Source organism: Amblyomma americanum, chromosome 10 (genome assembly GCF_052857255.1).
Source record: "Amblyomma americanum isolate KBUSLIRL-KWMA chromosome 10, ASM5285725v1, whole genome shotgun sequence".
NCBI lineage: Eukaryota > Metazoa > Arthropoda > Arachnida > Ixodida > Ixodidae > Amblyomma > Amblyomma americanum.
In genome coordinates, this window is record NC_135506.1 from 72,288,647 (window position 1) to 72,314,735 (window position 26,089).

Sequence of the window (26,089 nt, forward strand, 5' to 3'; positions counted from 1 at the left end):
ATACCGTGGGGTTAATAATGTTCCTAATGCAGAGATTGGGGTACTTTCAAGTGAGGAGCTTTTTCCGTACACCCGCATCTTCTCTGTTTAGTTCCTTATGTGGCGGTGCGTATCTCCGCTTCGTCCCCCTACAATGCTTGGGGATCGCCGAGTACTGGCACGTCACTGGCGTAGGTTCCTCGAGGGCGGATGTCCCGGGCGCTCGGTGCCGCACGTATCCTCGAACTACTCGGTCCAGATCTTGGCTCCCCACCATCCCCGCATGTCCCGGCATCCACATAATCCTTTTTTTTGGTAGGCCTGGTTCTTCCTTCAGTGTTTTCTGTTCAATCACAAGTCGCCTCAAGGAGTACGCGCAAGGAGTACGGCCTTGCGCACCCTGCCGTCACTAAAATTCCGGCAGTCTATTTAAGAATCGGTTAGAATTGTTAGCGACCGTCTTTCCAAAATTCTTCCGCCATCTCTATAGTCACGGCGACTTCTTCCGCTTCCTTTATAGAGCAGTCTCTGGTCGATGCGCTGGCAACCTCTTTTTGTCTCTAGTTGACCACCGTCGCAACTGTCTTCTGTTCGTCCTTTTCGTGCGTATCTGTGTCCACGAGACTTTAATATTCCAAATATGAATTGGTGTAATGGATCTTTTGAACCTTCTGAAAATGCAGACATAATTTCAGACATAATGATTGCTCATGACCTTGTACAAGTTGTAACTGAGCCAACAAGGGTGCGAGGAATGTGCAATTCCGTTTTAGACTTAGTATTTGTCAGCCGCTTGTTTTCTGTGCAGATGTCTTCTGTATTGGAAGGAATATCAGATCATAGACTGGTACTGGTTTCTGTCATATTTTCTTCTTGTGATAAACCGCGCAAAAATTTGCTTAAAGATATAAAAGACTTTTCAGGTGCAAATGATTAATCAGTACTTGATTATTTAGACATTGCTTTTGACAGATTTTCGGGTGAAGATGTTTCAATTTTGTGGGATACTTTCAAGGAGCGCTGTGAATTTTGTCTGTTGAATTTCATTCCAGACAAAAAAAAAGCTGTAAAAAAATAATCCGTGGATTAATCGCCACATTATTCATCTCAAACGTAAAGTAAAGCGCCTGAAGCGCTCGAAACGGGCAAACATAGATCTTTTAGCAGAACTTGCAGCTGAACTTTCTTCGAATATTAGATTTGCCAGGAAACGGTACTTCACAGAATGTCTCCCGGAATTCATAAAAAGTAACCCTGCTAAGTTTTGGAATCATATCAGAGAGTCACATAAACCGATCGAGCAAATAGTTGCGAATGGATGCGTTGTTAGGTGCCAAATGGGCATTGCCACAGCTTTTAATAATTATTTTCACTCTGTATTCTCAGCTGATGGAAATGATAATGACGGTTTTCTTTGTGATCCCTTTGAAACTTTAGACATTGTATCTGATGGGGGTGTCATTTAAATGCAACTCCGATTAGATACGAAGTGTTCTTCCGGCCCAGACGGCATCCCTAATGCATTTTTGCGGCGCTATGCTGAATCATTGTCTCGTTTTTTGTCCAAAATATTTCGTTCTTCCTTATCTTCTTGCTCCTTGCCTCCTGATTGGCTGACAGGGAAGGTTATTCCTGTTTATAAAAATGATGATCGGCTCTGTGTAAACCACTACCGCCCAATCTCTCTAACGACATCCTGTTGTAAGCTTATTGAACATATTATTGCCAATCATATACTTGCAATATTAAACAGTAATGGTGCGTTAAACTCTGCTCAGCACGGCTTTAGGAAAGGATTCTCTACTACTACCCAACTGATAATAGCCATTCATAATTTCAGTGCAGCTTTAGACAAGTCAGGCCAATTGATGTTTTATTTTTAGATTTTGCCAAAGCCTTTGACAAGGTGCCACATAACAAACTTCTTTTAAAACTGAAGCTCATTGGTGTACCACCTCCGCTCATTGCTTGGATTGCAGCTTATCTACAACACAGGACGCAGTTTGGGAGATTGGCGGTAGTTGTTCTCCCCCGCTCCCTGTAACCTCTGGAGTTCCTCAGGGAAGTGTGCTTGGTCCTCTACTTTTTTTAATTTATGTAAATAATCTAGTTCTGGTATTAACCCAGCTGTTAAGATTGCTCTGTTTGCCGATGATTGAATGATATATACTCCGGTATCTTCCGTTTCTGACCAGGAACATTTAGATAATGCTCTGCTTAGTGTCGTTTCCTGGAGTGAAAAATGGGGTATGCAAATAAACACTCAGAAGACTGTGCTCTTGCGGATAACAAGGAAGAAAAATCCGTTTTCCTTCAACTACTGCATTAAGGGCGTTCTGGTTAAAGAAGTGCCAAGGTATAAGTATCTTGGTATTGTAATAGACTCGCAACTAAAATGGAATGACCATAGAGACCACATTAAATCCTCAGCTTTACGTAAACTTGGTTTTCTTCGCCATAAACTTAGGGGCGCACCGAGCAGCTGCAAGCTATTAGCCTCTAATACGCTTATAAGACCAAAACTTGAATATGCCGCCATCGTTTGGGACCCCCATGCAAAAAAAGACATAGCAGAATTAGAAAAAATACAGAGACGCGCAGTACGTTTCAATATTTATTAGATACAAGAGAACTGATTCCCCATCTTCGTTAATGGCAGCAAATTATATTAAACCACTCCACGTCAGACGCAAGATAGCCCGCCTATCCTTCCTTCACCAGCTAATCCATGGAAAACTAGGCATTTCTCCAGTCCCCTTTGTGCAGTTTTCAGAAACGCGTACAACTCGTCGTCATCATGTTCACACCTTAGCACCATACTTCGCGCATGCTAACACTTTTCAATTTTCTTTTTTTCCACAAACGATTGACGAATGGAACGCCCTGCCTCTACAGGTGATGTCGGCTGTTGATTTTGACAAGGCACTCTGTGAGCTATTTTAAATATATGTACTACATTACACAATTTTATTGTTCTGTGTTTTACGATGTAACTGTTTTTGTGTTGAGTGAATGTATTTTTCTGCCCTCCCTGCCTGGACTCAAATGAGGGTCTGCAGTATTGTGGAAATAAATAAAATAAAATAAATAACTTCGCTCTAGCTCTCTAAGCTTCATTATAAAGCTCTCATTCCTGCGTTGCTCGTCCGAAGTTTTGCACATTCCTTCGACTTCCCGCAGTTTCCCCTCGTACTCTGACCTTCTTAGGAGAGCCCTTCCTGTCATTGTTTGCGCATGTCACAGCTGTTGCATGCGTAGCAGGGCTTCCTTATGTTTTCTGAACGTGTTGTGCTGCCCCTGAGTTGAAAACTTCACCGTCAATGCCGTTTCGGGGATGCCCAGAGCAGTCTTCTACGCCTATCTTATCATTGCTTTCACTCGTGTTATAACTGCAATATTCTTCTTATTAGTTATCAGATGATGTCGACGGCTATACGTGCCAATCTGGTTACCTATCTTGTTTTCTTACTTTGTTTCCCTTCCATTCCTTTCTTAAGCTCTCTTATATATTTGGACGTGCACTGAAAATAAACGCCCATTATTCCAGCTTGTCAGCTTGTGTCTGCCTCGACTGCGTCAAGCGCAGTGTCCGAGCTACGATGTAACAGTGGCGACGAGAAACAGAAATCAAAACCCCTGGCAAAACCTTGAAGCACCGGACGGCAGCTACGCTACTGGAGCGACGACTCGAAGATGGCACACCAGCAACTGCCCGACTTCGACGACGAAAGAGACAACTGGAAGGCCTATGTTATCAAGGCAGAGGCATACTTTGCGGCAACGGGCGTGACGGAGTCGGCAAAGAAACGGGCGCTTTTTGGTAGCAGCTTTAAACACGCGCACCGTTCAAATATTAGCAGCATGAGTAGCGCCAAAGAAGCCGAATTCTTTGGAGTACGAAGACGACGTGAAGGTCCTGAACGAGTTCTTTGATCCCAAGCGCCATGAAATTATCGAAAGTTTCCGCTTCTTCAACAGCTGCCAGCTTGACGGTGAGTCCGTTCAAGATTTCATCGCGGAAATTTGTCGAATTGCGAACTGAAATTTTGGTACCTTGCTCGACCGAATGATACGGGATAGAATTGTGTGCGGCATAAGATCGAGTGCCCAGCTGAAACAACTCCTGTCAAAGAAAGATCTGTCCGTAGAGGACGCTGAAACGATGGAACTGGCGGCTGAAGCTGCAGATAAGGATGCCAATAAAATGGCCGCAGACTCATCGGCGGTGTTTAAAATGAAGGTGCAGTCAACTTCAACGGAAGAGGTACTTGCCGAATGTGGGCGTTGTTGCAGCACAAAGCACAACAGTAATGCCTGCCGTTGGAGTAATGCTCGTTGTTATCACTGCGGTCGACGTGGTCACCTAGCAGTAAAATGCCGGAACGAAGAAAGCACAAGATCTCGAACTCGAGAAGGAACCCGAGGATTTCGCGGCAGAGTACTGGCTATTAAAGAAGGGGAGACATATGAAGACAGAGGATAGCATGCACATTTGCACGTTAAAATCGACACGGGAGGTAAATGTGAAGCCTCCAATACGACGCACCTTCACATGGGGAGGTGTGGACGTTTCGATGCTCATCGATACGGGTTCGCCGGTATGCGTAGTGTCGCGACAGCTATTCGAGCAGCGCAAAAACACTTGGCCTTCGCTACGGCCTTCACGCATGAAGTTATTATGCTCCCTCGGAAAATTGCCAGTTCTTGGAGAGCTCCCTTTGCCGGTGTCGTCCGACAATAGAACTGTAGAATGCACACTGCTGGTGCTAGATTGCCCCGGTCCAAGCATATGTGGTCGAGACCTAATTTCTCTCCCCGGTCTCCCGCAGGCTCCCCGGTCCTTAACCTCTCAGCCAAGCCGCAGACCGCACAGTCGTCTACCACCGCGCAGGTCACTGCTGACGTGCTTGCCGAGTTTCCAGATGTCTTCAGCTCGGATCTGGGCCTCATCAAACAACCCGCGGCACACCTACAGCTGAAGGAGGGAGCCATGCCCAAAATCTGTAAGGCTCGTTCTATTCCCTTCGCTCTACGCGACAAGGTGTCTGAAGAGCTTGATAGTACAACTATAGAATGCGCATTGGTGGTGCTAGATTGCCCCGGTCCACGCTTATGTTGTCGAGACCTAATTTCCCTCCTGAGCGACGCAGGCTCCCCGGTCCTTAGCCTCTCAGCCAAGCCGCTGGTCGCACAGGCGTCTACCACCACTGAGGTCACTGCTGACGTGCTTGCCGAGTTTCCAGGTGTCTTCAGCTCGGATCTGGGCCTCATCAAAGGACCCGCGGCACGCCTACAGCTGAAAGAGGGAGCCACGCCAAAGTTCTGTAAGGCGCGATCTATTCCCTTCGCTCTACGCGACAAGGTATCTGAAGAGCTTGATAGGCTTGTGGTATTCGGCGGGTTGTCACTAGTGCCGCATTCCGAACGGGCTACGCCCGTTTTACCCGTCCTTAAGAAAGATGGCACCGTTAGGATTTGTGGAGACTTCAAGGTCACTTTAAATTCGGCACGTGAGCTAGAGCAGTACCCGTTGCCAGTAATCAATGACATGTTCGCGTCCTTAAGAGGCGGAAAAAATTTCAACACACTAGACTTACGAGGCGCATATAACCAAGTCTCTCTCGATGAGGAATCGCGCCAGTTATGCGTTATTAATACGCATAAAGGTCTGTTCTGTTACAACAGATTATTTTTCGGCATTGCCTCTGCGCCAGCCATTTTTCAGCGCAGAATAGAAACAGTTCTACAGGGCTTATCAGGCGCGCAAGCTTATCTGAACCATGTCTTGGTGTCGGAAAGAGCAGGAAGTGATGACGTGCTAAAAGCCGTTCTACAGCGTTTCCGCGAGAGTGGCGTTAAACTGCGCCTCGACAAATGCAAATTTCGGCAAGAGTTCGTTACATATCTCGGCCATCGAATCGATCAGCAAGGTTGCACCCAATAGAAAAGAATGTCGAAGCTATCACAGAACCACCTAGCTCGAAAAATGTAGCCGAGCTTCGTTCTTTTCTCGGCATCATCACTTTCTACTCAAAATTTTTGCCGAATATCTCTTACCTGCTCTCTCCATTGTAGCGGCTGCTGCAAAAGAACACACATTGGCTCTGGACAGAAGAGCAACAAACGGCGTTGGACAAAGCAAAACGGTGTTTGCAGCAAGCAGGGGTGTTGGTTCATTTCGACCCTTCACAACCACTGAAACTAGTGTGCGACGCATGGCAAAAAGGAATCGGCGCAGTGCTTTTTCACACGAAAGGGAACGTCAACAAGCCGATTGGATTTCGTTCAAGGACATTGTCGAAAGCAGAAAAAAAATATTCGCAACTTGAACGTGAAGCATTGGGCCTCGTATTTGGAGTAATGAAGTTTCGTGATTACCTTCTAGTCCGAGAATTCATCCTGGTTACAGATCACCAGCCGCTCCTGGGCCTGCTGCGACCGGTCCGGCCCACGCCGCCTCTGGCTGCTTCTCGCATACAGCGCTGGGCGCTGTATTTGGGAGGATTTCGCTACAAGTTGCAGTATTCGCCAGGCAAGCAGCTCCTGAACTCAGACGCACTTAGTAGGTTGCCACAAGAAACTTCGGAGCCAACCACGGAAGGGGCGCAACCTGACTACGTTCTGGCACTCGCAGGTGTCCAGGAGGGGGCGAACTCGGTAGAAGAGCTGCAGGCGCTCACGGCAGGTGACGCAGTACTTTCAAAGGTCGTGCAGTACACAAGGGACGGGTGGCCTCCAAGCGCTAAAGCATTAGAACGAAGCTTACTCCCCTTTACGACCGCAGACTGGATCTGTCACTGGCCCACCGTTTGCTGTATTGGGGCCGTACAGTTGTCATTCCAGTTAACGCGCAACATAGAATGTTGCACATGTTGCACGAGACTCATCAAGGATCATCGGCGATAAAATCAGTTGCTCGGTCAGCTTTCTGATGGCCCGGAATGGACCATGACATAGGACAACTGTCAGCGGGGTGCACAAGCTGCATCCAAAATCAACCAATGCCAGCATCTGCTCCGCCAGTTAACTGGCCGAGCTGCCAAGAAAGCTGGTCAAGAGTGCATATAGATTTCGCGGGGCCAATCAAAGGACACATGATCCTTGTTCTCGTAGATGCTCAGAGCAAATGAATTGATGCCGTACCAATGAAACAGGCGACCACGTCTTCGACTATTACTTGCCTGCGCAGCTTCTTTAGCAGGTTCGGCATTCCTCGCATCATTGTTTCAGATATTGGGCCGCAGTTCACTAGCCAAGAATTTACTGATTTTGCGAACAACAATAACATAACCCACCTGCGCACGGCTGCGTTTCATCCACAGTCGAATGGCCTAGCAGAGAGAGCTGTCCGAACTGTTAAAGATGGTCTGAAGAAGATGAACCAGGGCGGATTAGAAGACTGCCTTTGCCGACTACTTTTCAACTACCGGAGAACACCCCTTGCCTTGGGCAAATCTCCTTCGGAACTTCTGGGCTACCAAATCCGGTCCAGCCTCGACACATCTTTTCCTCCTTTGCTTGCAGGAAGATCGGGAACATCGGATGAGTGGACCCTTGCACCAGACACAAATGTTTACGTCCGTAACTTTGGTAAGGGTGATAAATGGAAGACGGGCACGATAAAATCAGCAGACGGAGCTCGGATGGTGACAGTGAAAACACCTGAGGGCCTCGTTCGGCGACACCTGGATCAAATTCACGCAAGGAAAGACCCAACGGCTACACAACGCCACAGGCAAAGTGCAAGCTCGTCGATCTCGAGAACTGCGCAAGAAACTCCCGGAGCAGGGCCAATGGCAAAAGCCGAAACGCGTGAAACGCCACCACCACAGCGTCAGTCATCACCCCAACCCCTGGACGCACAAGAGAGAAACGGTGAGCCTACACTGGCCACGGAATTACGACGCTCAACACGAGAGCGCAGACCTGTGCAGCGTCTTCAGTATTATTGATGGAGAAGTGTTATGACTGCAATGTTCTTATCAGTTATCAGACGATGTCGACGGCTACACGTGCCAATCTGGTTACCTAATTTGTTTTCTCACTTTATTTCCCTTCCCCTCCTTTCTTAAGCTGTCTTATGTATTTGGACGTGCACTGAACATAAACGCCCATTCTTCCAGCTTGTCAGCTTGTGTCTTCCTCGACTGCGTCAAGCGCAGTGTCCGAGCTACGATGTAACAGCTCGCATCGCTCGAAAGCCTGGCAGGGCAGGCTATAAGTCATCCTACTTACCACGAGACTTTTCACTAGATTAATTAAGGGTGTCTGTCTCCCTAAGTTGATGTCATTTACCGGCTACCCTTCTTATCATTTTTACTACCCATGCCGTCGCCGTTTTTAGCAGCGCTAGGGCATGGGTACAGCGCTGGTTAGACTGCAGCCACATCTCCGGTATCCGCACTAGGTTCTTGCCTCGTAAATCCACCCCGTGCAGCCGTACCTTGAGGCCTGGTTCTGTCACAGTCTACCCCTTCGTTCTCCTGCCTCTCCAGATTCTTATCAGCTCCGATTTCTCTGTCGAGCGCGCCAACCTTCGCCCCAGGACGTACTCCTCCGCTCAGGCGGCTGAAGCTCGCAGCCTTTACACCTTCTCTGCGAGGGATTCTTTGTTAGTCCAAAACGTTACATCATCCGGATAGAGCGCGTGACCGATTTCTTCAATTAACTCAAATTTTCTGGACAGCCCTATTATCGTCCCGTTGAAAATCAGTGGCGATAATATCTACCGCTACGACGTTCCCCTGTTGGCAACCTGATTTAATTTTGCCCAGTTGCATCATGGCCGTCCTGTCCTACAGGGACGCCTTGATAAAGCCCCAGAGCTTCTTCTCACTGCCGAGCTTCTCGAGACCTTAGAGGACCATACCGTGGTTGACATTGTAAAAGGCCTCATTGACGTCTAGCGCCACGATGACGCCCTCGTTGGACCTCGTTGCCATCGGGATGACTTCCTCCTTTAGTTGTAGCAAGACGTTTTGCGCTGATAGTTTCGGTCAGAAGCCGAACATGGTGTGCAGGATCAAGTCCTTGTCGTCCATGCAATTCTGTAAACTTGCGTTGGCCACTCTCTCGTACAGTTCGCCGAGGTAAGGCGTTCGCGAGATCGATGTCAAGTTTTCTATGGCCAGTTTCTTCCCTGGCTTGGAAATCATTACCACATGCGCGTGCTTCCAATCCTCAGACACCGTTTCGTTCGTTCAATTCTTGTCCATCGGACTCGTGAGCTCCTGAATCGCCTCATCATTCAGGTTCCGAATCAAGGCATTGTTAATCTTACCCGCACCAAGAGCTGTGCTCTTGTGAGGCTTACTAATTGCTCTATAGGCCTCCTCTTTGGTCATGGCTTTATAAAGGTACTGTTTCTCTTCTGCCATGCAGGGAATGTCCTCGGCTCCTAGGTGTGCTTGGTCTCCATGGCATTTGAGCTTGATCTTCTCGATCAGCTCGTCATCTATGCCCTGGAAGGTGTGCACCAATCTGCCCATGGCTATCCCGGTTTCGGCGTTTGTTTTTGTCAAATCTATTAACGCCCTAAGAATACGCCAGGTCTTAGCCGCACCTAGCGTTGTGTTGAGCGAGTTTCTCAACTGTCCCCAATAATGCCTTGCGAATTGCGGAGAGTGTCCCTTGCCTTCACCGTGATTTTTGCTATATTTGGCTTCAACTTTCTGTTGTGCTTCTGCGGTCGCCAGAGTGACTGCTCTGGTGGGCACGCAGGATCACGGCGGCACATGGAGCCGTGGACTGAGGGCTCCACTCAAGAGGGCGAGATTATAGTTTTGTAATAATTTTTTCCTCCTCCTCATCCTCCCTCCTGACTTCCCACAGGCCCAGGAGAAGGCTGTACACTTCCGGCGTTTGATATCCTGTCCTGTGTTTTCGTGAATTCGTCCGTGATGTGCTCAGCCTCTTGCATCTTTCTTTGATGAATAAAATGCTTCCCACCTTCAATTCGCTTTCTTCTCTGAAGGCCTCCGAGTCCACAATTCTGGCTTCGCCAATGTTTCTCTTGATGGTTGCTGCTGGCAATTTCGTGCTCAATACGTAATGGTCACTCCCCAGGTTCTCCATCATGTTCGTCCACTTCCCGTCTCCGTTCCTGAATAACATCAGGTGCGGGGAGGTGACAAATAAGTCAAAATTAGTTTTTGGGGAAAGGAAATGGCGCAGTGTCTGTCTCACATCTCGTCGGACACTTGAACCGCGCCGTAAGGGAAGGGAATAAGGAGAGAGTGAAAGAAGAAACGACAAAACCGTTGTAGTAGTGGAGGGCTCCGCAGTAATTTCGACCACCTGGGAAACTTAAACGTGCACTGGTATTGTGCACTGATGTCGCACAGCACACCGGAGCCTTTGTGTTTAGCCTCGATCAAAACGCGGCTGTCGCGGTCTGGTTCAAACCCGGGTACTCGAGACCAGTAGCCGAGAGCCCTAACCAATGAGCCACCGCAACGGGATGGAGCCGCTGTTCTCAGTGGCGTTTATTAACCTCCCCTTTATTAACCTCCCTCCTCTGGGGCGCCTATTTTTATCTTATTTTATTTCCACCATCCTCCCTCTCTTTACGGCGCAATTCGAGCGGACGTCCACTGATACGTGAGACAATTACTGCGCCATTTTCTTTCGTCAGAAAAAATTTCATTTTTTTAAGTTGAATAAGCTCGTACGTTCTGAACTGCCACAGCCAATGGAGCCGCTCGCGTTAGCCTCCACTGGAAAAGTGTTCATAAGCAGTCAAACAAAGAGTTCAAGGTAAGACAGCAAACTAATGTTGCACCTTTGAAAGATTATTTGGCCACGCCTTTTCTGCCTTCAATTCCAGAGTTCTGCCCAATGCTTCGCATGAAATTCTTCTTAGGAGAAAGATGATTCTAGAATTACAGAGGCATACCAATAAAATTGTCAAATTTGTTTTCGTGAAACCGAGTGGTAGATACAATAATAATAAATGGTTTTTGTAGAAAGAAAATGGCGCAGTATCAGCCTCATATATCGGCGGACACCCGAACTGCGCCGTAAGGGAAAGGATAAAGGATGGAGTGAAAGAAGAAAGTAAGAAAGAGGTGCCGCAGTGGAGAGCTCAGGAATAATTTCGACCACCTGGGGATCCTTACCGTGTACTGACATCGCACAGCACACGATCACCTTTGCGTTTTTCCTCCAAAAAAACAACAAAACTGACATTTGACGGCACTTCTTCTTTCCTTTCTTCTTTCACTCCCTCCTTTATACCTTCCCTTACGGCGCTGTTCAGGTGTCCGCCGGTATCTGAGAGACATACTGCGCCGTTTCCTTTCCCCGAAAACTAATCCCCAATTCCATATCTCGCGCATAACTCTCCCCTACCCTTTCTTTCTGTCCCCTCACCTCTTTCATTTAATTTCTCCATTCTGCCTGCTATCCTTTATTTCCGCTGCCCCAGCTCAGGAGCTTCCGTATCGATGGCAGACCGAGGATAGCAAAAGCTTTTCCTTCCTTTTAATTATTATGTTAATAAACCACTTATTAATACTACATACACCCCCCGTAGTGGTTCAGTCGTTAGGGCGCTCGGTTACAGATCCTGTGTTCCCGGGTTCGTACCCGACCACGCCAGCGGTGTTTTTATGGAGTCAAAACGCTAAGTCGCCCGTCTGCTGTGTGATGTCAGTGCACGTTAAAGATCCCCAGGTGGTCGAAATTGTTCCGGAGCTCTCCTCTATGGCACCTCTTTCTTCCCTTTTTCTTACACTCCCTCCTTTATCCCTTTCCTTGCGGCGCGGTTCAGGTGTCCAACGATATGAGACAGATACTGCGTCATTTGCTTTCCCCAAATACCAATTATTATTATTATTATTTTCATCTCCGCATACAACTAGCAATAATTCAGTTGTAGATGTCTTTGAAGCTATATTAAATATATTCTGTTTTGTGTGAGCGCCTTTAATCTCCTTTGAAGAAAGCTAGATGTTTAAAAAATAAAAAATGCCTACTACTGTGGGTGTCAGTATGGCTATCTACCGAAACCGCCCGTCTTTCGGCCAAAAACGTAGACAGGCAGATGCAGCTTTTCGCTTTCGACCAGGGTTAACCAGAGCTCAGCCACCAGCAATTTTTTTTTCACGCCCATAGAAAAACGGCCGCCGCGGTCTGGTTCTAACCCAAAGCGACTAGGCTGTGAGAGACCTCGTTGTGAAGGACTCGGGAAATTTCGACAAATTGGGGTTCTTTAACGCGCCATTGATATCGAACACGGGTATTCCGGCTCAAGATCTGAGCGCTCTAACTACTCAGCCACAAGAGCGCAGCTGCGCCAAAACCGCGACCAAAGAGTGGCCGCACGTAGAGGCAGAGAACAAAGGCGATGCCATGATGTGGAAAGTGACGCCATGGTGCGAGAGTTCGGTACTTGTCTTGAACGTGTCGATGTTTTTTTTTCCTTCGAGCCCAAGACGCTTACGAGCCGAATATGCGTGTTGTGTCAGATAAACGGGAATATATTGAGCATATAATGTAACCTTTGTCATTGTTATCTTATAGTGCAAAAGCACTTGTGTGTGTGTATGTGCATGTGTGTGTATGTGTGCGTGTGTGTGCGTGTGTGTCAGTGGTTAGGACGCTCGACTACTGATCCGGAGTTCCCGGGTTCGAACCCGACCGCGGCGGCTGCGTTTTTATGGAGGAAAAACGCCAAGGCGCCCGTGTACTGTGCGATGTCAGTGCACGTTAAAGATCCCCAGGTGGTCGAAATTATTCCGGAGCCCTCCACTACGGCACCTATTCTTCCTTTCTTTCACTCCCTCCTTTATCCCTTCCCTTGCGGCGCGGTTCAGGTGTCCAAAGATATATGAGACAGATACTGCGCCATTTTCTTTCCCCAAAAACCAATTATTTAAATTATTTAGCAAGTTTAACTGGCTCACTACTTCAGTGGACACCTCAATCGCCCTGTGATATGCGAAGGCGTCGACCTATAAATTGAGGCTGTTATGGGTTTTGCCTTTTCTGAAAACGAGCAGAATGTTTAGATGCTGTTGATTTTGAGGTAAGGAAACCTCAGGGGACACCTTAACCTCCCTCTGAGGTCCGTGGCATTGGTGTCTACCCCCGAAAAAACGTACTTTCGCTCAATATTTTTGCTTAGCAATGCTCAACCAGAAGCTACTTTTTTAACGAGCCATTCGTAAATAACTATTCACGGCAGCCAAAAGCTTCTCCGCGTGGAGGGGTTAAAATGTTTCAGGGCTGCCTGGCACAGCAATTTATTGGTGAGAAGGAGGAGAAGGAGCCGCTAATCGGCCTTCTTGAGTCCTTTACATGGGCGGGGGTAAAGGCGATGACTATCTTGATAGCATGTTATAATATCTTTGAAGGTATAGACCCGATCAAAACCGGGTTGCAGATCGAATGGGGAGGAGAAAAATTGATAATGGCCTTGCCCTGCTAGACCAGGATATACGTACCGTAAGCGCGGCGACATCTGGTTCGGAAGAGTTAATATATGAAAGGTGCGCACTAAATCATCATCATCATCAGCCTTAATACACCCACTGCCGGGCAAAGGCCTCTTCCATGTCTCTCCTAGTAACGCGGTCCTTTGCCAGCTGCGCCCACCCTATGCCTGCAATGTTCCTAATCTCATCCACCCACCTAACTTTCTGCCACCCCCTGCTACGCTTGCCTTCTCTTGGAATCCACTCCGTTACCCTTGAAAATCAGCGGTTATCTGGCGTTCGCAATACATGCCCTGCCCAAGCCAATTTCTTCCTCTTGATTTCGGCTAGGGTGTCAATAACACGCGTTCGTTCTCTCACCCATTCGGCCCTCTTTTGGTATATTAACGATACACCTATCATTTTCCTTTCCATGGCTCGCTGAGGGGTCCTTAACTTAAGCTGAACCCTTTTCGTTAGTCTCCACGTTTCTGCTCCGTAGGTGAGTACCTGAAGGATACAGCTGTTGTACACTTTTCTCCTGAGGAATATTGGTTACCTGGTATTCATGATGTGAGAAAACCTGTTATATGCGCTCCACCCCATTCGGCTACTTTAACTATCTTATCCATATTGCTATTGACAATGCCCTCGTTTTCTCTTGACGCATACATCTGGTTTTTCCCTATGCCTAGTAACCTTTTCACCACATTTAGGCTACCTCCGTTCTGTAGAGCATGCTCGATTCTCTCCATATTAAACTTCCTTAAGTTGGATACCTTGCGCGTCTTTATCTTGAGCCTTTATTGACGGTTAAACATGGAGCCGTCGTGACGGTGGGAAGAGGAGGAGGAAGCTGTTCTGAACGGCTGTGTGTTGAAATGCTTCCAACTGGAAACAGCGCATCGGCCATTAGCCGAGGTCTCCCGACATCTGAAGTTGCCACGGACTCGTACAAACTTCTCGTCCCTCGACTACCTACCTTTAATGTTGTCCTCAACACCGGCATTCTGCATGCTGATCTCTAGGCACACAAGTCTACTTCAACCGCTGCAGAGCTTGGGGGCCTTCGGGAATCGATTCGCCATATCTGCGGAGAACCGCCTCAGGAGTGGTGCATTTTCACCGACTGTAAACCTGCGCTACACATTTTAGGATGCTTCCTACACCACACAGTCTACCAAGCTCTGGCTTTTGATATCATTAGTCTTGTATCATTTGCTCAGGAAAACGGCCACCGTATAGTGTTTCAGTGGATCCCCGGTCACTGCGGACTCGATGGAAATGAGACCGCTGGCGCTGAAGCAAGGAGCGCCTTCAGCAGTGGCCTGCGTACAGCTGTACCGTTCTCTATAGTGGACACAACTTGTCTCCCTTTGGAATTGATGAGCAGGGCGACGGCTAGGTACTGGGCCCTGCCAGACACCCGCCACATCCGCCTTAAACGGCTAGATCCGACGATGACCTTTTCAGTTCCTCGCGGAATACCTCGCCCTATTGCATGCGTTATCCGTAGACTACGTTTAAACGTGGCATTCACGCGCAAATACTTGCACTTAATAGGACAAGCGGACTCCCCGGAATGTACCACATGTGGCGTGCTAGAGACTATAGAACATGTTTTAGTGGCGTGTCCAGCGTATGCACGTGAAAGACTGATACTCGCATCTGCTCTGAAGCCTTTGGACACATCGCTCCTTTCTGAGGATTTGATCCTCGGCGCTTGGCCTGATAGTTTTAAAGCTGTAAAGGCAACGCTAGCGCTCTCACGCTTTTTGAGTGACACGGACCTTGTCTCGCGTTTGTGATGTCAGAAAGTGTGCCTTGTTTTTTTAAGTAGTTTTTCATCTGCCTCCTCCCATCATCATCGTTCTCCATCGTGACCTTCTTTTATCTCCTCTTCCCGTCCCCCAGAGCAGAGTAGCAGGCCAGATATATATTTTTCAGGCCAACCTCTCTGCCTTTCCCTATCAATAAACCCTCTCTCTCTCAAGGGTCACCCATACCGTGCTCCCGACTTCTGAGACTCGCATGCGCAAATTGTGGACCTGCGTGAGATTCTGTGCATTGGCCAGTACCAAATGAGCCACGTTTGGATGGTTACCTGCGAGAGCAGTTCCTCAAAACAGAAGCTTATTGAGAAAGCAGAGTTCCACGTCAAAGGTCTAAAATGTATCGTGTTTGACCCGGACACCAAAAACGTGACGCAAGCTTAAGCTTCTTTGGCTCCCGCGCTAAATAGAGCACAGGAGGATTGTGGAAGCTTTGGAGCCTTTCGGAACTGTACAAACTATCGGGCTTGAGAAGTGGCGGAGCCCCGGAATGGAGCACATGGAAACAGCGAACCGTGAAAACTCGCTCACGCTAAAGAACAGAGCTCCAAACTGAAGATGCACCGAAGGCTTCTGCACCGAATAACGGCAAGGATCCGCCTGCAAGTACGAACAAACAGGAATCCCCGTCTGCAGACCCAAAGCCACTGGACCCGGGTCTGCCCGGTCCTGCTACTTTGAGTCCTGTGCTTGCTGCTCAGGAGCCACCTGTCACTGGAGAGTCAGTGGAGGCACTACAGCCAGTGAATGTGCCACATACCTTCTGTGCCGGCGATGCCCCTTCGTCGCCCGAGCGCTGAAGTGTGTCTCCTGAAGCGTCAGCTTCTATTGTGTTTAGTGCCCCGTCGGCTGTCAGTTTGGTCGTGAGTGACGTGGCCCACTCGGCTTCATGGGCAGAACCCTTGGCTGTCTCAGAGAAGGCGATGGACAACAGCGCACCTTTGAGGCGTCCTGCAGATGATGAGCTGTGTGTCGATGGCGACGTGCAGAAGGCACCTGATGTGGTGGCATTGAGAAGGGTCGCCTAAAAACGCAGGGCGATGTCTGCCCTACAGGCTGCCGATTTGAAGGCCGGCCGCCCCAGTACAGGGAATAGCCTTCAATGAGACAAGCACCAAAAATGGCGGGCGTCACAGCAGTCCAGGTCGCTACATTTAACAATAGGGGTTTGCGTAATCTTTGAAGGCATTATCAGTTACGGCATCTTTTAAACAAATGGGGTGTAAGTGTGCCAGTCATCCAGGAAACCAAGCGGTCCACTGATGAAAAGACTGAAAGCTGTCGAGCCATTTTTGTCAGAATTCAATGTTATCGTTAGTCACTCGAGAGGCTTATCAGGTGAGTGCATGCTATTCCTGGCCAACACACTGGGGATTACTGCCGTGTCGTATAGCATAGGTGATGATGGGCAACTTATCTGCTGTGACCTCGCAATTTTGGGTGTACAGTGGCGAATTTTTTGTGTTTATGCGCTGTAAAGCAGAGTGATAGAAAGCTATTTTTTCTGCCATTAGTAAACCATTTGTCCACGGATCCTAAAATCATGCAGTTGGGTGATTTCAATTGTGTTTGTAGGGATGAAGATCGAGCAGTGTTAAGTAAGCGATATGACCCTAGTGCTGCTTTACTAACTGATTTGGCATGTGAATACAACGTAGTGAATGTTGGGCAAGATAAGGGACATAACATCCATTTCCCTCATTTTTAGTGCTCCTCTAGTGTTCGGCTTGACAGGATTTATGTTTCAGCAGACATGTTATCCGGCGTTTTTGGTTGCTGGATGAGGCCCATAATCTTTAGTGATGACTGCATGGTGTCTCTTCAGGAAGGTACACTCGACGCATACTCCATCCTCGATGGGAGCTGTAGAAGCTGAATAGCTGCCTGCTCTCAGATAAAATATTCAACCATGCTGTATCTAATTGCTTGAAGGACATGTGGTCACGCGGTCACCTCTCAGTTTTGCAAAAGTGAGACTTATTTAAACAAGAAACAAAAAACATTGCTATTGAAGCCTCAGCAAAATGCGCGTTTTTAGAGACATCGCCTTCGAGAGCTCGGCCGTACTTTAGTTGAGCTACATGAGATAGAGAGGATTAGTCCAGGCGCCTATTTAGATGTTATCATGTTAAAGCATAGCTTCAGCAGTTTGAAACCGAAAGATACAAAGGGGCCTTGATAAGATCTAGGACCCGCAGATTTCTGGATGAGCAACCATCTCGTCGGGCCCTGAGTGATGAAAGGCAGACTGCTTTAGCTAAAGAAACATTGGAATTTCAGTATGGAGGTGGCACATGCAGCGATGGTCCTGGTATTATTGAGGCTTTCTTTGACTGTTATAGGAAGCTGTTTGGTGGTTGTGACATCAGATTAAAGTGAATAATACGAAGCCTCGCTCGATTTGACGATGAGCAGCGTGCTGTAGTGGAGGGGCCTATCACTTTGTACGAAATTAAATCTGCCATTACTGATCTGACGGCTCAGAAATCTCCTGTGCCAGATGGCATTTCTAGCGGGTTCTATAAACCATTTTCGTCTTGCCTAGCGCCTGCCGTCGTGAAAGTTTTTCAGGCTTGTTACGGCGTTGGTTTTTTGCCCCCCCCCCCCCCCCCACTTTCTATTCTGGGCATACTATATTAATTCCAACAATTCCAAAAAGCACGGATTCAAATTGGCTGAAAACAGTAAAGGGATATCGCCAAATTTCCCTCTGTAATGTAGATTACAAGCTTTTTGCAAAAGTTATTTGCAGTCGTCTGCAGCTGGTTGTTGCTCACTTAATAGACACTCATCAAGTCTCCGGTATCAGAGGCCGCAGCATCCAAACCCATATTCATATCGCACGTTCAGTAGCCGAGACAGTATCAGATGAGATCGGACAAGTTATTTATTTATTTGAACATACTGCTGGCCTCACATTTGAGGCCGTCGCAGGAGTGGGACATCACATACACTAAAATAACACAGGTCAAGTAAGCGCCAACACAAAGGCGATCGTAGTCCAACAAGGCAATATGCATTATACAAAAGGTAAAACAAAATAGCAAAACAGGAGCAAGTAGCATATTTGAGGACTTCGGCACGGTAAAAAAAAACACAGTAACAAAAATGCAGACAAGTTTTTAAGGAGCAAGAAATGAAACAATAGCTGCTGAAGAATGATACTGTCATGAGAAACGAGCAACATGGTTAAAAAAATATAATAAGCGAGAGTCAGATAAGAAAGTCGGGATGTCATCGTCAGCAAGGAAAAAAGAGTGCAAGAGTTAGCGCACCAGCATCGTAGTCGTTATTGCAAAATAAAGCGTGATATGTTGGCGATGAAATCTTTGAGTGATGCGCAGTTGACAGCATCGCAAGGCAGACTATTCCACTCACGGATTGCTAGTGGGAAGAAAGAGTACCTGAATATATCGTTGTGAAATCTGTACTCCGTTAAGTGCTGTTGGTGTTTTGTTCTGGTAGTGCGCGTGTTTGACTTTGTTAAGTACTTACTCGTATCGATGTTCATACCGCCATTAAGCAGAAGGAAAAGAAGCTTGAGGCGCAGTAGTCTGGCTCGGTTATGTATAGTGGGAAGGTCGGCTTGTCTTAAGAGCTGTGTAGGGGAGTCATGACGGCGATATTTGTTAAAAATAAATCTGACCGCTTTTCGTTGTACGCCCTCTAATCTTTCTATGTATTGTTTGCGGAAGGAGAGCCAACATATTATTCCATAGTCCATTATGGAGCGAACAAGTGAAGTGTATGCTAAGAGCTTAGTGTCGACTGATGCGGATTTAAGCGATCGTTTAATCGAGTAGAGAGCTGCCAGTGCTTTATTAGTAATATAGGCTACCTGCTTGTTCCATTTAAGATCCGAGGAAATTATTACTCCTAAATATTTATATTCTTCTACTTTCCTTAACATCTGTCCTTGTAGATAATAAGGGAGATTTATTGCCGCTCTCTTATTTGTTACTGTCATGCAAACCGTTTTTTCTACATTAATCGTCATCTGCCATGTTTCACACAATTGTGCTATGCTTTCAAGGGCACTATTTAGAATTGCTTGGTCTGCATGGCAGGTTATTTCTTTGTAAATGATGCAGTCGTCTGCAAACATTCTTACTGTTATGTTAGTACTATTATGCAGGTCGTTGATAAAAAGAAGAAAGAGGACAGGGGGAAGAACGGAGCCTTGTGGCACGCCAGACATCACATCGCCGCAATCTGAAGAGTGCCCTTTAAAGTGTACATATTGGCGCCGGCCTGTAAGGTAGCCTTTCAGCCATTTGGTAATATTATTGTCACCGAGATAATGGAAAAGTTTTTGGAGGAGCTTAGGGTGGGAGACCCGATCGAACGCTTTCGAAAAGTCTAAGAATATCATGTCTGTTTGGCCACATTTGTCTATTGTAAACGCTAGGTCGTGAATTGTCTCTATTAATTGAGTAGTCGTAGACAAACCTTTTCTAAAGCCATGCTGGTGAGGCACAATTATGTTATTTTTTTCTAGAAATGATAGGATATGTTTAAGAATTAAATGTTCGAGGATTTTGCATGTTGTACAAGTAAGCGAGATTGGTCGATAATTGGATGCGTTGGTAATGTTGCCCGATTTATGTATAGGAATGACCTTGGCAATTTTCCATTTCTCCGGGATTTCGCCTGTTTGCAGTGATTTTTCAAAAATAATCAGCAAGAACTTTGACATCCATTCCGCGTAACGCTTAAGAAATGCATTTGGTATGTTGTCGGGACCACCGGAATTTTTAGGGTCTATTTCAAGTAAGAGGGAAAGAATGCCCGATTCATTTATGATCAAATCATCTATTTTTGCTGTGTTACTCGGAGGATATTCTAGGTCAGGTTTTTTTCCATTGTCGTGCATAAATACTGATATAAAGTAATCATTGAAGTCTGTAGCCTTCGCGATAGCCTCGGCGGGTGGTGGATTACTGTCCTGACGTGAATTCGAATTGAGGTACCGCCAAAACTTGGAAGGAGATACTTTGATAAAATTACTTAGGGTGACGTTCATGTACTCATCTTTAGCCTTGTTTATAGCTGCCTTTAGTGCATGAGACTTTTCGCGTAATTTATCAGTGTAGACGGGTAGCGGCAGTTTATTCCTCAGTTTCCTATGTCTTGCAGTCTGGCGCTTTAATTGTATAATTTTTCTTGTTATCCAAGGGTTTTTCTTATGCACCGGCTTAACCTTTGTGGGAATATATGCTGATAAGCAGTGCTGAATAATTCTTTCAAACGCTGACCATAATGTGTCTACTGAAGCTGAACTATTCATGGCGAGAGAACTAAAGGTGGAATACGATTCATCTAGATAATCCAGTACACTAACGTCGTCGGCGTTTGTCCAGTCGAAAATTCGTGCACTCATCTTTACCGTAGGTGATGGCACGCCCAGCAGCAAGAAGCATTTAGCTGCTCTATGGTCTGATACGCCATCCACAACTTCCCATGAAACTCTGTCATTTGCAATGCTATCACTCACAAAAATCAAGTCGAGTACATTTCTGCTTACTGCGGTAACACGTGTAGGTTCCTGGATAAGCTGTCTAAGGCCGAAGTTAAAGCTTACATCAAGCAGTGCATCTGTATGAGGTGTATCGGCATTTTTTTTATCAAGCGTGTCCCACGTTATGCCAGCCAGGTTAAAATCTCCCGTAAGGATTATCTTAGTATTGTGGGTGAAATGACTTTCCATATAATTTGCTAGCACGTGTAAGATATCTAGGGTAGCATTAGGGGGCCGATACATAGTGCCTAAAAAAAAGACGGATGTGTCTACCATGATTTTGCACCAAAGTGCTTCAGCACCTATGATTTTTGGCATGGGTGTGACGTAAATGTATTCCCTGATCAAGATTGCCACACCACCGCCGCGAGAGCACCTATCTTTGCGCATGACAGTGTAACCAGGAGGGAAGACATCACTACTTGAAATATCAGGAGAAAGCCATGTTTCTGTGATTGCGACAATATCAGGAGAGTGTTCGAGAATGAATGCTTCAAGTTCTGTAGTTTTGTTGACGACACTTCTGGCGTTTATGTTCACTATGATTAAGGTGGGTGGTATTACGAGCTTGATCGGTTTTTTCCCCCTTTGAATGGCTGGTTTTTTGCCACGGGTACTCTGGCTTCTTTATCGTCGTCCCAGACATAAACCTGCTCATTGATTTTAATCTTGTCGTACATAAGTGATACTTTTTCACCCCTATCTCGGTTGTCTTTGCTGCTATCCCAAAGTTTTTTTCGAATGCCACGTACACGTAAAGAAAAATCTTCGCCAACCGAAACACCGGAATTCTTTTAGTTTCTAACAATTCTTCATTATGTTTGCCTTGTCTCTGAAGCTTTGCAACTTCAGAATAACTGGTCGGGTTTTGTTTTCAGCTTTGGTGCCTAGGCGGTGCATTCTCTCTATTCCCGAGATTGTGACACCAAGGGTACCGTTAATTTTTCTGTGATTTTTGAATTCAGGTCATCTGTTTTCTCGTCCTCTTCTTCCGTAATTCCGTAAAAAATTAAGTTTCATCTTCTACTTCTGTTCTCAAGGTCATCAACCTGAAGAGCTAGCCTACTAATGATGTTTTCAAATGTCTCCATTTTCTCCTCAACACCTGCGATTCTGCCTTCGAGATGAGCCAACGTGTCCAGTTTCGCATGAATGCCTTCCAGAGATTCGTTTATAGCCTTGTTGTCATTTTTTATTTCAGCTATCTCACCAGCCAATTTGCGGATTTCAGTCAGGACTTCCTGCATGTTAGGTCCGCGGTTACTTTCCACATCCCCAGCAAGCAGCAGCAAGTACCTCAAAGAGACTATGCTATTACAAATAATTGTATACACTTCGCCTGGGCAAGGCAGCACCACAAGAAAAATGTCGCTACTTCTGTAACATTTGCCAAACCGTTTTCTCACCTGGAGCAAGAAGATGAATGGATTACTCGACATGTTCACTGCGGTGCCACCATGCCCAATGCCGCCGTCGGTCGCATCGCGCCCTTTATAGGCACGTGATGACGACGGCGCTGTGGAAGCCGCTGTGCCTCCGAGGGGGGCGTAGACCAGTTGATCCAGCCGTCCAAGAAATGCGCCGGGACCCAGCTGCAGCGGGGCTTTGCAGCACTCGGTACAATGCGGAGCAAGCGGTGCTGATGCGGTACGGTTGGTTGTCCGGGTGCCGTCCACGAAACGATCGCAAGAAATGAGCAGACCAAGCGCCTGGAGCAAGAAGATGAATGGATTACTCGACATGTTCACTGCGGTGCCACCATGCCCAATGCCGCCGTCGGTCGCATCGCGCCCTTTATAGGCACGTGATGACGACGGCGCTGTGGAAGCCGCTGTGCCTTCGAAGGGGGCGTAGACCAGTTGATCCAGCCGTCGAAGAAATGCGCCGGGACCCAGCTCATTCAGCGGGGCTTTGCAGCACTCGGTACAATGCCGAGCAAGCGGTGCTGATGCGGTACGGTTGATGGTCCGGGTGCCGTCCACGAAACGATCGCAAGAAATGAGCAGGCCAAGCGCCTGGAGCAAGAAGATAAATGAATTACTCGACATGTTCACTGCGGTGCCACCATTTACTCAAATTCAGATGGGCCTTGCCAAGGGATTTGATAAAGTTCGTCACGATTTGTTGTTTGCGGTCTTAAATCACGCAGATATTGAAGATGTTTGGCTTAGGGGCATAAGACTGTGCTATAAAGAGTCCCATACAAGGCTAATTGTTAACCAAGAGCTAACCATTGGAATTATCGGTAAGCCAAGGTTGTCCATATTCTATTATTATTATATAACAAAGGAAGAAATGCTGAAGTGGAGGGCTCTGGAATAATTTCGACCACCTGGGGATCTTTAACGTGCACTGACATTGCATAGCACACGGAAGATTGAAGATCGTTTTTTTTGAGGAAAACAAATGGCGCAGTATCTGTCTCACATATCGGCACCTGAACCAACACCTGAACCTGAACAGCGCCGTAAGGGAAGGGATAAAGGAGGGAGTGTGCACTGAAATCGCACAGCACACGGAAGATTGAGGATAGGTTTTGGGGGAAAAGAAATGGCGCAGTATCTGTCTCACATATCGGAACCTGAACCAGCACCTGAACCTGAACAGCGCTGTAAGGCAAGGGATAAAGGAGGGAGTGTGCACTGAAATCGCACAGCACACGGAAGATTGAAGATAGGTTCTGGGGGAAAAGAAATGGCGCAGTATCTGTCTCACACATCGTCACCTGAACCAGCACCTGAACCTGAACAGCGCCGTAAGGGAAGGGATAAAGGAAGGAAAGTGCACTGAAATCGCACAGCACACAGAAGATTGAAGATAGGTTTTGGGGGAAAAGAAATGGCGCAGTATCTGTCTCACATATCGGCACCTGCACCAGCACCTGAACCTGAACAGCGCTGTAAGGGAAGGTATAAAGGAGGGAATGTGCACTGAAATCGCACAGCACACGGAAGATTGAAGATAGGTTTTGAGGGAAAAGAAATGGCGCAGTATCTGTCTCAAATATCGGCGCCTGAACCAACACCTGAACCTCAACCGCGGCGTAAGGGGAGGGATAAAGGAGGGAGTGAAAGAAGATAGAAAGTAACAGGTTCCGTAGTTCGGGGCTTCGGAATAATTTTGACTACGTGGGGATATTTAACGTGCACTGACATCGCCTCCATAAAAACGCGGCGGCTGCGTTTTTATGGAGGCAAAACGCTAAGGCGCCCGTGTGCTGTGCGATGTCAGAGCACGTTAAAGATCCCCAGGTGGTCGAAATTATTCCGGAGCCCTCCACTACGGCACCTCTTCTTCCTTTCTTCTGTCACTCCCTCCCTTATCCCTTCCATTACGGCGCGGTTCAGGTGTCCAACGATATATGAGACAGATACTGCGCCATTTCCTTTCCCCTCCCAAAAACCAATTATTATTATTATTATTATTATTATTATTATCGCACAGCACGCGGGCACCTTAGCGTTTTGCCTCCAACGAAACGCAGCCGCCGCGGTCAGGCTCGAACCTGGCAACTCCGGATCAGTAGCCGAGCGCCCTAACCACTGAGCCACCACGGCAGGTGGCACGCAGGCGCTTTTTTGCGTTTTTGTCGATTGAAACGCAGCCACCCCGGTCCAGTTGGAACCGGGCTAGTTCGGCTCAGAAGACTAGCGCCTTAGCCAATAAGCCACCGCGGCGGGTGGTTATCGCTCCTATTTTCTTTTGATTCAAATTCTACAGTCCTGAATGTGATTGGAAAACCTTTTATTTCGTCAAGAAGAGCTCAATGATCGGAAAGCTATGATGTATGGCTGTTAGCCCAAGAGCGGTGGCGACCTGGTTGGCCCTCTCGATAGCCCTGACTTGCGTCTTCGGGTCTGAGCTGGCCAGAACATCCTCGCACCGTTCGATCGAAGGGATTTGTACTAGCTCCGCCGGAGGCGGTTCTTCCTTACAATCTCATAAGATGTGTTCGTAAGTGACGCGTTCGCCACAGCGGAAACATAGGGGTTCGTATTGGGAGTGGTACATGTGTGGCAGTTGCGCGGGGTTCGCGAGTTAGCGCGATTGAAGCCGTCTCCACGTGGTGTCGTGTGGTTTGGACGGCGTTTTAGCCGGAGGAGGATAAACTCTCCTGCCCAAGATATAATGGTGGGTAATGTCATGAAAATAGGTCATGCTGTCTCTCGCAAACCCCGGATGAAGAGGCGAGCTCCTTGCCCAGTTGACGAAACCTCGGACTTTATTGTGAGCTGCCTCGTTCCCCGGATTGTCCGAATGGGACGGCGCGCAAATAACTGCGACGTGTCTGGTAGGTTGGGCTGCTTTTTTGGGAATACTAAAGGTGATGGGTGCTATTCGAACACCGCGAAATTGCGAACATCGAATTTTGGCGAATTTTGATTCGAACCCGATCCTGGCGGCCGCGTTTCGATGCAGGCGAAACGCTAAGGCGCCCGTATGCTGTGCGATGTCATTGCACGTTAAAGATTCCCGGGTGGTCGAAATTATTCCGGAAACCTCCGCGGCACCTCTTTCTACCTTTCTTCTTTTACTCCCTCCTATATCCCTTCCCTTACGATGTGGTTCAGGTGTCCGCAGGTATTTGAGACAGATACACTGCCATTTCTTTTCCCTAAAAACCAATTTTCATTTTTTCATTTCATTTTCAGTCGCTGAAAATAATATCAGGGGTGGTATTAGCTATAGCTAAAGCTTTTGCGGCCTCCTCCGCAATCTCGGAGGAGCTTGTTTTGATAGTCGCGGCGGCGAGCAGTCCGCCGGGCCCATCCACCGCCACCAATGCGCAGGCCTTGTGTCGGTACTTGCTCCGCAGCATCCACGTATACCACTCCCGAGTGCTTTCCGTACTTTTCGTGCAGAGCGCGTGCTCTGGCTGGACGACGGCGCTCTTGGTGCACGGGATGCATGTTCTTGGGAAGTGGTTTTGTGAGTGGGTACTTCCGAATATGTTTCGGTAGCTGAGTTTTCGCGTCTTCTCTCGGAGGTGCGTTGCCCATTGCTCTTCGGGAGAGAATGACTTTGCCCGCACAGGTACGAGTGAATGTCACTGCTTGTGTCGTGAGGTGTGCTTCGCAGAGTTCATCTAGCGTATTGTGCATACCGAGCCCTAAAAGCCTCTCTTTTGAATTGTGACGCAGTAGAACGATGGTGGTCTTGCAAGCTTGTCTGATGATACTATCGATTTTATTCTTCTCCGCTGCATAGAGGCGGAGGTAGGCCTCAGAGCATACGACTCTGTTTAGAATGAAGGCCTGAGCCAGAAGACAAAGACCCTTTTCTTTGACACCCCATCTGTGGTTGGCTATTTGATAAGTCTCGTCGTCATACTGACAGTAGGTTTA

At 47.4% G+C, this 26,089-nt stretch overlaps 1 protein-coding gene across 1 annotated transcript; it reads left to right on the forward strand.

Annotated features, from left to right (window-relative positions):
• Window positions 1-4,445: 4,445 nt before the first annotated feature.
• LOC144108411 (uncharacterized) lies at window positions 4,446-8,838 on the forward strand. The gene is made up of 5 exons (XM_077641653.1): window positions 4,446-4,784; window positions 5,105-5,303; window positions 6,389-6,515; window positions 7,508-7,714; window positions 8,754-8,838. The coding sequence occupies exons 1-5, from the start codon at window positions 4,446-4,448 to the stop codon at window positions 8,836-8,838; spliced, it is 957 nt and encodes a 318-aa protein (XP_077497779.1).
• The last annotated feature ends 17,251 nt before the right edge of the window (window positions 8,839-26,089 follow it).